The 12232-nt window shown below is 40.5% G+C and overlaps 1 protein-coding gene across 1 annotated transcript in view; it reads right to left on the bottom strand.

Annotated features, from left to right (window-relative positions):
• Positions 1 to 310: 310 nt before the first annotated feature.
• ABCA4 (ATP binding cassette subfamily A member 4) overlaps positions 311 to 12232 on the bottom strand; it is a 79049-nt gene continuing 67127 nt past the window's right edge. The window contains exons 38-49 of the mRNA XM_061462063.1: positions 9798 to 9945; positions 8703 to 8826; positions 7866 to 7995; positions 6846 to 6966; positions 6040 to 6102; positions 5826 to 5932; positions 4709 to 4850; positions 4009 to 4143; positions 2452 to 2555; positions 2278 to 2370; positions 1718 to 1967; positions 311 to 795 (exon numbers count right to left, since the gene is read on the bottom strand). Of these exons, the coding sequence (XP_061318047.1) occupies positions 673 to 795; positions 1718 to 1967; positions 2278 to 2370; positions 2452 to 2555; positions 4009 to 4143; positions 4709 to 4850; positions 5826 to 5932; positions 6040 to 6102; positions 6846 to 6966; positions 7866 to 7995; positions 8703 to 8826; positions 9798 to 9945 (1540 nt within the window). The 3' untranslated portion in view covers positions 311 to 672. The remainder of the gene's footprint in view (positions 796 to 1717; positions 1968 to 2277; positions 2371 to 2451; positions 2556 to 4008; positions 4144 to 4708; positions 4851 to 5825; positions 5933 to 6039; positions 6103 to 6845; positions 6967 to 7865; positions 7996 to 8702; positions 8827 to 9797; positions 9946 to 12232) is intronic.

The raw sequence follows: 12232 nt of genomic DNA on the forward strand, positions 1-12232 counted from the left end.
ATGCTTTTATTGAAGAAACTGGAAGATGAGTATGAGATCATTTTCATTAAGGTTTGGGTTTTTTTAAAAAGCAAATTTCTTGCCTGGGTCTGAGATCTGAATTAATTCTTCCCATTCATGCTGAAACAACTGTCTGTTTTCACTGGCAGCCTGGTGAGACATGAAGAAGTCTCCCAGCTCTAGCCCCATCAGCCAGCACTGATGTTCTGACTTTGGTAGTCATGCACAGTCAGGATGGCAGGAATCCACTTCTCAGCTGGGCCATACTCTCTGCACTGGGACCTGTCTGCTGACTGGTCTAGTTGACTTAAAGAAGAAAAACCTACCAGTCTAAAAGGGCCAGCTGGAGAACCTACCTTTAATGCTCTATACATGTCAACAAGGAAGAATAAGATGTATCCTCTTGTATCTTATAATGAAGATAGAGGAAGATTTTGTTCTATAGCAAGGACCTGCCGTTCCTTTGACATTTTCAGCATATACTGTTCCATATAGAGCAGTAGAAGTTTGCTGTTGCTAGGGCTGTTGCTGTTGCAAACACAGTGCTCAGAAAGGTGCAAAAAAAAGTCAGTATAACACTGAGGGTGGGGACCTTTGTTTGAGCCTTGTACTCCTCTGGTATGGCACATCTTTGCACTGTGCACACTCGAAGTGCTAGTGACTGTAGGAAGTCTATGCAACTGCCTGCTGGTGCAAAGCAGGGGACACCTTCGCTTCTCGGCTGGCTCCAGCTGCACGGGGGTGCAAAGGGATTTCCTCATCCTCCATCTGATGTTTAGCAAAGTTCACAAAAACCTGTGTGAGGAAAGCAGAAAATGTCACCATCTCATCAACTGAGATGAGTTCATGGAATGTCTCTGTACATGTGCATCCTCTCGGCCTCTCTGTAGAGAAGAGACAGGGAATTTGTAGACATGAACTGGGACACTGTGTATCAGCAGAGATCATTAATTCCTTCTTTATTTTGATAAACCTCCTTGCAACTTCCTTCCTTTGGATGCACTTGCTTGTCACTAAAATCCTTCTTCTTAAGCAGAAGATGGATTCAGCCAGGTTTGCCTGGCTTGCACAGCATGAGTGAGTTTGGTTGTGATGAGGAAAAGGAGACTGAATATTTTAGTAGAAAGCTGTAAGGCAGCCAGGAATGTCTCTCTACTATTCCCAAAGACACCTTTGAATATGTGGACCTTCAGCTGCCTAGGAAAGCAGGCACAAAGGGCTAATACCCCCTAACAAATGGGTGTTGCCAAAAGTCCCAGTGAACTTCCTAGGTTTTGTGTGTTTAATTGCTCCTGCATAACCGTGCATGACAGGGAGCTATCAACATTTAACGGATATCATGCTATCTCTGACACAACACAGTCCGAATCTCTTATTAATAAACAAACATTATTCCCAGCTCAGCAAGCCTCATTCTGAATACCTGACCTTGCTCAGTCTGCTGCTCCTTAAGGAATGGGTTATGAGAATTCTGTCATCTGGGAAAATTTCTTACCAGATTTCAAATGACACTTATTTACACATGGAATTAATTACAGACCTCATATCTGATCCATCCTCCTTGACTAGGGGTCTGGGAATTTTGCCTGAGAAGGAGGCGTGAGATAATTCTCTACTCTGTACAGTTTGATCCTTCAGTTGCTGGGATACATCCCCATTGCATTGCCAAGGTCTGGTCAAGACAGGCTTTCTCATGGATGCTTTATCTTTCACTCACCTGATCTAAAGTTGTTTGAGACACAGAATATTCTTCAATATGCAAGTTTTCCTTATTGGAGACTATTAACCGAAAAATCTTGGCCAGAGAGGAGGAGCAGATCTGATACTGCAGCATATTGTAGTGTTTCTCTCTCTGTAAACTCCCTGGGAAGTTCATGCGTATGAATTGCTCAGCAGGAGTAGGATCTGGAGGCAGCCCAGACTTTGGAGCTTTGATTTTCAGGGTGACTATGTAGCCATCTCCAAACCTGGGAAACACATGGGGAAAAAGAGACAGTTTCATTCTACAGGAAGGAAATTAATTTTCTGCAGCTATGAAAACATTAATAGTATCTCAAAGATAATGCATAATATCTAGCTTTGTAGGAGGCCTGGCATTTGCCCTGCAGAACAGAGTTGAAATGGTATCTGCTCAAGTTGTCTAGGATACCACAGCTGCACTCAGAAATAGGTCTGTTTAAACAACAGCTATTTAGAATGGATTACTGTTTTAAGAATGGTACATGTCACATACACTAAGTTTCCCCACTAAAAACACCATAAAAGTATTCTACTTACTTGTATTTTAGTTGCTGAATTGTGCCCAGGCATTTGAAGGTACCTTTTACCATGATGGCTAAACGAGTGCAGAGGGCTTCACATTCTTCCATACTGTCAAAACAGAGAACAGATACTTGAGGTAAAAGGCAGCAGATGAACTTCATCTGCTCTGGAATTCTGAATTCTGTTTACCTGTGTGAGGTTAGAACCACAGCTCTCCCATCTCTGAGCACACTGACAATAGAGTCCCACAGGAGGCGGCGGGACTGAGGGTCCATTCCAGTTGTTGGTTCATCCTGTAAGGGAAATGTTAAGACACTCAGACTTAGATAAGCAGGTAAGAAAATATATTTTGAATCAAGTTACTGTGTGTTTAGGTCTTGGTATATTGCTGCTTCCCTGCTAAAATCTGTGCCTTCAGAAAGCACATGCAGCTTGAGAAGTATATGAGTAAATGGGTACTAATGTACTTGGCAGAAAGCAGGAAGGAAACAAGCACAAGAAACTGTAGGTAAGGATATAATGCTGTCACTGTGCAGCTACAGGGAAGAGAATGCAGTGACTATTACAACAAATGCAGCATCCACTCTAGCTTCTTAGATATAAAAAATGTAAGCATTTGTGATACCCCATTATAAAACCATTTGGGACCCTAAACATAACTAAAGGGAAAAAGGCTTACACAGTTACATCAAATTGTGTCAAGTTTGGCTCCCATGTTTTCATGGACATTAGAGATGTAGGTCAATATGCTGGAGAAACAAAGAGAAGAATCTCATATCTGCAATACTAGCTTTGAAGCAGAGATGGACACTTCAAATGAAATCCTTCTTTTCTAGGGCAACAACTCGTCTAAGAGGAGAGTGAGTTCTCCCCACGTAAACTTCCTGCTTACAAAAACAGATAGGACAGATTTCTCAACCCAGGAAGCCAGTAAAGTTACTCTGATTCACACCAGCTAAGGATCTGGTCCTGCATAAATCACTTAACCCAGTTAGTAACAAAAAAGGATTGAAAAAATCTTGGAGAAAGAAAGCATTCATTGAACATTTTGTCTTAAGATATCATGAGAAGATATTTTAGCTGTTATGTACAGGCAGAGTACCTGTAATGGCACATTAAATGGCACAAGGAACCATACTATTAAAGTGTTATTAAAATGTTTCTTTTCAGCCTACAAAAAAGTGGCACAGTATAATCTAAATAAAGAACTTTTGCAGTAATTGCATTAAAAGTTTTCCTCAAGATATGCAATTATCTGATATGTTATTTGATGAGAGCTACATTTCAGCTTTTGTATAGTTTAGTCAAAATTTGTGTAATTCATTCCAAAGATATTAAAGGCTGCAAAACAATAGCTACTTTCCTCTGTTCCACTGGATAAAGCAGCAAGGTATATGTCATAAGATCATTTTCTACATGAGTGGTTCTAATCTGACAAAAAAAGGCAGACTGAAACCAAACATGGATTTAAATTCAGATTCAGCTGAACTATAGATTTTATCTCAAACCACTCTTTATTGAAGAGCTTTTTTTCATCATCACTTGGGGTCGATTTGAAACAGTTCTGCATCCAAGCCTCTCCCTGAAATTAAAGAGCTCAGCAGAGCTTTAAACACTGAAGTAGATTTAAGTTGAAGGCAGAGGAGCTTGCAAGAACTGTCATAAACATCCTTGTACCTCTTTAGCATGTAGTTTTATGAGATGTTATATTCAACTATTGCAGAGCTATGTTATCATGACACTTACTAGCAAGATGAGTGGTGGGCAGCCTATCAGTGCAATGGCAGTGGAAAGCTTGCGCTTGTTGCCACCACTGTAGGTACCAGCCAGGTGGTCTGCATACATTGGAAGCCCCAGCTTCTGGATCCCCCATTCAGCAACCTGTGAGAAAGACCATCTTTTTCACACAGCAGCTAATGCATAACGGACAGGACTGCTGATACATCCCTCTTCTGTCAGACATGGCAATCCCCTGGGTTTTAGCACATTCGTCTTGGAACTGGAGCAGGGCAGACCAAAAATTTTATGATGATGAGGGAAATTCTAAGTATTGAGGGAAAGCCATAAACCAGCCTGAGCTGTAGACTCCTATCTGTGCAAGTATTTAAATTACTTTCTTCTGGAATCTTGTGTTTTCTTTCTTATGCATAAACAGCTTTAAAAACAAGAACAAAACAGCAATCAGTGTAGTTCTGAGTCATGGCAACTGCATCTTTAGACTTCCACAGTTGGCGCCACTGTTTTGCAAGTACCATTAATGCTGAAGAAACAGCATTTGATAGTCCTGTATTTTACCGTCCAAATGACAGGAACCACTCCCAGGACTTCAACACGACAAAAGGCAAACCCACTTCGGAAATTCTGGCCCTTGGCATGTTATGAACCCAGTTAATAACCACAAATATTTACTGTAACTACATGTAAGTCAGAGGCAAGAATGCTTTACCCTTTCAATCTCTTCTGCTGGAACCCCCCGCAGACGTGCATATAAGTAGAGATGTTCTCGTCCTGTGAGAAGGTCATCAATGGCATCAAACTGAGGGCAGTATCCCATGTTTTGACGGACATCAGAAATGTGGGTCAATATACTGAAGAAACAAAGGAAAGAATCTTAGTTCTATACTACTACCTTTCAGGCAGAGATGGACAGTTTGAATAAAATCTCTTTTCTTTTCTGAGGCAACAGCTTTCATAAGAGGAGAATTTATTCTTCCTGATACAACATCCTACTAAAATACCTGTCTGTACAGAATAGCAAGGAATGTATTCTCATCTAAGTCAGCTCAGTCCTGGTTAACAGTGTAAGCCCATTTCCCCTCCCACATTTTCCTGTTTAAGTATAAGCTAACAGAATAAGAAGTTATTTGAACAATCATTCAGATCTTTTTTTTTTTTCCAAATTGTGCTTATTTCTAGAATTAAAAAAATCAGTCAATTTAATCTGTGAGTGTGGTCACTGGGAACAGACAGATTAACACTTCACTAGTAACAGAAGAGGTACAGAGTCACAGAATGATTGAGGTTGGAAGGGGCCTCTGGGGGTCACCTTGTTCACCCATCCTGCTCAAGCAGGGTCGCCTAGAGCAGGTTGCCCAGCACCATGTCCTGACAACAAAACAGCTATTGTTCAATTTACATCAATGGACAAAGAATCAAATCCCAAATACATCTAACAAACCAAGACATAACCTGCAATTAAACTAATATAAGTCAATACCAGACCATGCTGTATTGACTCCTGACATTATGCCAGCACTGTGTAAACAAAGCTGCTAAAAACAGCCAGAGTAAAGTCCCAAAGCTCAGATGGAAGCATCACGTTGGACTGGTTCTCTTGTGTTTGTGAGCTCCTGCCATTAGATCCAATTGCCTTGTCTCATTACTATAACCAACCACAGATCTTACAACAGATTGTTAAAAGTATAAAGTGCCAGTGTGTGCTAGCTGTGGTCTCTCCCAGTGCCATAAAACTGGAAAAGAGTTGCTAGGTCATTAAGACAATGATCCGGGCAGTTTTGCTGCGGTAAATGGACTGTCACAGTTGGTTTTATTGAGGTACTTACCTATTGCCAGCCACTACCGCATCTCCATATGTCACATCAGTATCTCCAGTCAGCATTTTGAATGTTGTTGTTTTGCCAGCACCATTCACTCCCAAAAGACCAAAGCACTAAATTACAAAATTTATCATACTCTTTAGTGTTTCCATTTTAAATCAGCAGGGGCATTAAATCTGATCTGATGATGGAATGTAATCAGTGTTATTGAACAACCTACCTCTCCAGGACGGATGCCAACACAGAGTCTGTCCACTGCAGGCTTGTGCCTTCCTGCATAATTCTAAATTGACAGGAAAAAAAGAAAGAAAATTCCTATTTAAAGACATCTACAGCAAAGAAAATATTCTGAAATGTTTAGTTTAATGCTATGGGGATGAGGCAACTTTAGAACCAAGTATATAAAATTAAAATAAAGAGTAAGCATTCTACAAAGATATTTATTTACATTAAGTGTGATATGACCCCTAACAATTCCTCATTTTCTGCATGCAGCCTTTTACTTCTTATCTTTAGCACTAGAAGACAGACCTGATGTTTTGCTAGGACAAAGTATGTGTCAAACCAAAGCGGAACAATACAGCAAGGTAGTCTGAAGAATGATACTCTGGTTCTCTATTCATGAAAACACAACAATGTGTGTAATCTTTGTATTTCTGTAGTTCAAGCTTGCATACTTTCTCATAGCATAAATAAGATGCCTTCAATGTCTGAAAAGATGATAAATTAACAACAGCTATAACCCTCAACGTGAAAGCAACCAAATAGCTAACTTGAGATTGAAACTCACCTATGGAAAAAACAGCATTGCAGAAGAAAAGACTAATAGTAGGAGTGGACCAATGCAATAGATACCAGTCATGTCAGACAGCATGAGGTAAGAAAACCCAAAACCAAACCAAACCTTGTTTTCTATGGCACAAGGTTGATTTTTAAAACAATACCATCTGAATCCAGAGCTGAAATATATTCTGAGAGAATAAACTGACACCAGACTAATTTGTTTCATTCTTCTCAAAGCATTACCTTGGTCAGTTCTTGTAATTGTAAGATATCTGTTTTGTTCCCTCCATTCATAATTCTTTTTCTTTCTTCTGCAACATCCTCATCTTCATCAATAATAGGTGACATGACAGTCTCAGCAAACCTGGAAAAAAACCAAGAGATTGACTGCAGAAACAATGAGTTGCCCTGCACATAGTTAGAATAACAGTGGGAAACAATAGCTGATTAACTGCTAAAAATGCGACAGGTGGAAGCAGTGGGTTGAAACTTCACAATGTGACACTGGCTGAAGCATTCCTGCTGTTGGGAGAATCCCTGACCTTTGAAAGTTAATCTCTAAATACTAAAAGGGAGGAAACGGCTTGCTCAAAAGAGCATGCCTTGTCAGTCACTGACATGACATAACCTGACCCTCAGCCACAGCTTTCACTCTTCTGCTGCTCTTCAGTAGCTAGTGATAGTCCTCCTGCAGGTCTTTTGAGTGGACCTCCCTGTAAACAAGTATTTTTATAACTGCATTGCAAGACAGTCTAAAAGTACAATTAGTACTCTTGCTGGCAATGTTGAACAGAGTGAATGACCCACTCACACCTGGAAAGTAGCTGCCTTCATTGAGATAGAGGCACATTTGTAAAGCAGAGGGGAAGCTTGCATAGTGTTCAGGCAGCAACTGTCCTGTCCCATTGACTAGAATTCCTGCCCTGGGGTGTCAAGCTAGTACCTCATGCCTGTACTTACGACCTGACAAACTTTCCAAGTCAGTCAGTAATCTCAGTATTACAGCGTCTTAATTTAAAAAGAAATTACATTAAAATCTTAATTCAAGAAAACTCATTTCTTTAATAATATGTTCCTAAATCCTACTAAGATAATGTAAATTTTTAACTGCTTTCTTGGACCAGGATATGAACAAATTAGGATGAATTCAAGCAAGTAAAAATGAAAAGGCTGATCAATTCACAGAAAAAGAAAAAGGGGACATAGAGAATAACAAAGAGACACTGCTAACAAAGGAACGTTAATACAGGATTTCAGACATACCATCTTGTGGAGAACAACTGGTGCTGCATAAGGAGGTTCAGAAAGAAGAATGCAACCCCTTGAACAGCCATGGCAACCAGGTTCTTTCCAACAAAGTCCCACTGAAAAGGATTGGAAACATGTTCTTCACCTTTGGAGAAAGAGCACCAGAAAGTAAGGTGAAATACTGCTGAAGAAACCCCACTGCTCCTCAGAATAAAAGGAATAATCATAATGGTTTGGGATGAAAATCTGTACTTTATGTGATCGTGATCAGGCAACGTCTTCATTTTCCAGTGTCTTATAAAGATTCTTAAGAGGATACACTTCCAGTTCAGCTGCTGCATTGGAGTAAAGATTAATATAAGCTCTCTGAATATGCACTGATTTGGATAACGTAACAAGAAATTTGCATGAATTGTGTGAAAGACACATTTTCTAAATAAAACCAGCTGAGTTCTGCTATATGACTACTCTTTTAATAAGAAGTTGTCTGATATCAAAGACAGCCATATCCCAAGAGGGTGCATTTAAAGAGCAGAAGCCACTTTAAGAATTAACAAGAAGGCCACTGAAGTATTCAAATGAAATAACAAATCCTCCTGTAATACCTAAGGGTTGTAGAACAAATGATGAAAAGACAGACAAGTGGCTGGACTGTAGAGTTCTGGCAGCTGTATCAGAAGCTGAGATTCCTTCAAAGAGGTTGAACTTCTATACTCATCATCCACCTGATTATGTGAAATGGAAGTATTTCAGAAACAGCCACCAGTTTTCCAAGATAACGCTTCCAACCATCCTATCCATAGTCAGGACACTTGACACAGATAAAACTTGTTGCTTATTGGCTTTACTTACCAAACCTGGCATATACTTCAGTTACAGCTTGGTTCACAGCCAAGTCAATGAGTCCACGGCCCAGGCAGTAATGTGGGAAAACCATCAGCACATTTTTCAACGTTTTATTAAACTTCAGTAAAGACTACAAGAAACAACATAATAAGCAGTTGAAACTAGAAAACATAGCAACATGAGTGAAAAGTTCTTTGTCATGTCAGAAAAACTGGATGTTCTGTCTTCTTACAAGAGAGAAAACAGAGCATTTATCAAGTTATTTAGGCTTTGGTGCAACGTGGACATACCCAAAACACTGTGCTAGTAGCAGCCTAGCTGCACCGACACCAAATCTCCCTCTGGAGACACAATGTCTGCAACAGAGACTTACTCTCAAAGGTAACAATACCAAAATGTTTTGGTTAAGTTCATTGTTTCTCCTTTCTGGCAAATAACAATGCTTGATCAGCACATGGTGTTTGAAAACACACTATCACACATAATGGATTGCTGTCAGATGTAGAAAGGGTGTCAGTCACAGTGGAGAGAGTATCAGCAACCGTAGAGGTGTAGCTGTGCGTACAAGGTACTGATGTCTTAGCCTAAGAACTAATTTTGGCACTCACTGTATTCTGTCTATTCTTGTGTTTTCTGTCACCTTCCTGGTGGTATTAAGCCATTTGGGGGCAATTCTCAAAATGTTACTATAAGCAGAACATCTCCTCTAACATAATAACTTGCAGGAGTGTCTTTTCTTCCTTAGTGGTGACTCCATGATTTTCTACCATCTACACCTTCCTGTACAACCCAAGCTGTGGAAGCAAGCACAAAGTGCCATGTCCCTTCCTCCCCAGCTGTGAAAGTGTACAGAAGTTTTGCTCATAGGGATGAAAAACACTCAATGTCACTTGCGTGTGTAGCACAAGATATCAACTGCCCTGAGTTGCTTCTCTGGATTATTCTGCTCATCTGTCCTGCAGCTACTCAGCAAGTTGCCCACTCATTTACTGCCAGAAGAAATGGGAAGGTAAAGAAAGACAGTTACTGTTAGAGCTGGTTATGTCTGGACACCCTTGGCACAGCTCTGTAAAACCAGGTGTTAACAAAAATGTTACTTACCGGGTTATTTTCAAATAACTCCAGGATGAATGTAATAGCACTGCTGTTGATCCCCACAAAGAGATTAATACAAGATAACGCAACATAAGCAGTGCTAGGGACATTGAAGAATGAAGAAGCAGGGTACATCATGGGAATTACTGCCCATCTGCACGCAAAAGATAGAAAAACTATGACAACAGCTTCTCAGTATCCTCATGTCAGTTGACTTAATGAGAACACAAGTTGAGCTTTGTTCTCATCCCGAGTGTAATGAAATGGTGTAACCGAACAGAGATGCCATCACAGAATCACAGAATCCTAAGGGTTGGAAGGGACCTCAAAAGATCATCTAGTCCAACCCTCCTGCAAGAGCAGGGTAACCTAGAGTACATCACACAGGAACTTGTCCAGGCGGGCCTTGAATATCTCCAACGTAGGAGACTCCACAACCCCCCTGGGCAACCTGTTCCAGTGCTCTGTCACTCTCGCAGTAAAGAAATTTTTCCTGACGTTCACATGGAACCTCTTATGCTCCAGTTTACACCCATTGCCCCTTGTCCCATCACTGGACATTACTAAAATACCCTAGCTCCATCATCCTGACACTCACCCTTTACATATTTGTAAACACTGATGAGGTCACCCCTCAGTCTCCTCTTCTCCAAGCTAAAGAGTCCCAGCTCCCTCAGCCTCTCCTCATAAGAGAGATGTTCCATTCCCTTAATCATCTTTGTAGCTCTGTGCTGGACTCTTTCAAGCAATTCCCTGTCCTTCTTGAACTGAGGGGCCCAGAACTGGACACAATATTCCAGATGCGGCCTCACCAAGGCAGAATAGAGGGGGAGGAGAACCTCTCTTGACCTACGAACCACACCCTTTCTAATGTACCCTAGGATGCCATTGGCCTTCTTGGCCACAAGGGCACATTGCTGGCTCATGGTCATCCTCCTATCCACCAGGACCCTCAGGTCCCTTTCCCCTTCACTACTGTCCAGCAGGAGTTGTTCTTCCCCAGATGCAAGACTCTACACTTGCCCTTGTTGAATTTTATCAAGTTCCTCTCTGCCCAACTCTCCAGCCTGTCCAGGTCTCGCTGAATGGCAACACAGCCCTCTGATGTGTCAGGCACTCCTCCCAGTTTAGTATCATCAGCAAACTTGCTGAGGGTACATTCAGTTCTCTCATTCAGGTCATTGATGAAAATATTAAACAGCACTGGTCCCAGCATTCTTTCCCAGGTTACCAAGCAAAAAGGTTTTTCTGCTTGGTCTTTTTTGCTGTCAAAATGCAGGGCAATAGAAACTGCTAGAACTGAGAAAACTTAAAGCCAGCAAAGCTTATTATCACCCCAGGTACCCTCGCACATCTGACTGGATTGTAACCCAGGAGAGAGAAACAAAGAAATATTAGAGAAAGCAAATACGATATACCACTTTGCTCAGCCTTTGGAACTGCCCAGATCAGGAACTCTGTAAATTTTCATAGTCTTTAACTCCTACACAATTTTTTTCCCCTACTCCTGATGTGGAGCTTCATGTGCTGTGATTTCTGAGACATAGCAAATGCACATGCAGCAACACAAAAGGAGTATTCCTCTGGAATAAACTTACAATGCTTAGCAACAATTAGCCCAACCAGGAAGAATTCAGTAACAACAACCTGAGTTGTTTAATAGGACAATACAACGTGTTCAGAAGGAATCAGCCCAAGCTTCACCTTGTGAAAGCAGTTGGATCCAAGGGCTAGTAAATCATTCTATGAATTTACCTTCCTTTCTTTTTTTTCTGAGGACCACATTATGATATTATCATTGAAGTGACTGCCTTGTGATTGCATCTTGGTAGATGTGTTAAAAAATGCAAATACATTTTAAATGTCCATCCACACAGCCATGAATATACAGCCATGACTGTATTTGAGACAATGTACAGAGCCACAGATGACTTATTAAAGATACCACTATTACTGCACTTTAAAATGAAAGAGTGAAAAATTAAACCAAAAGAACATTCTGATCACATTAACACTGTGTACTTTCAGAGATCAAATGATGATCATGCTTTTCATTTTCTCAGCATTTTCATTCAAAGAACACGAAAAGTTCAGAAAATTAATGGTTAGTCTGTCCTGAAAAGAACTGTTCCCACTTAGGCTTAATTTGTAATATAGAATCATAGAATCATAGAATAGTTAGGGTTGGGTAGGACCTTAAGATCATCTGGTTCCAACCCCCATATGCATAGGAGGATGCAGAAAGCTTCATCTTTCTCTTTAACCCTAGAAATAAATCTGGTTGATTACTTCGCCTAGACCACACTAGCTGCAGGGCTATCAGGAACAGGATTTTATAGATAAAAAGATATGATCACTAATTAAATGAAAGTAAATTTCAGTCATTCTTATAAAATGTTATTTGGCAAGAAAAATGCTCATTTCAAGTCAAAAGAAGTTTT

The sequence above is a fragment of the Pezoporus flaviventris genome, unplaced genomic scaffold, assembly GCF_033815535.1.
Source record: "Pezoporus flaviventris isolate CSIRO_AGI_PZ_B2104156 unplaced genomic scaffold, CSIRO_AGI_Pfla_v1 ptg000001l, whole genome shotgun sequence".
Lineage (NCBI taxonomy): Eukaryota > Metazoa > Chordata > Aves > Psittaciformes > Psittacidae > Pezoporus > Pezoporus flaviventris.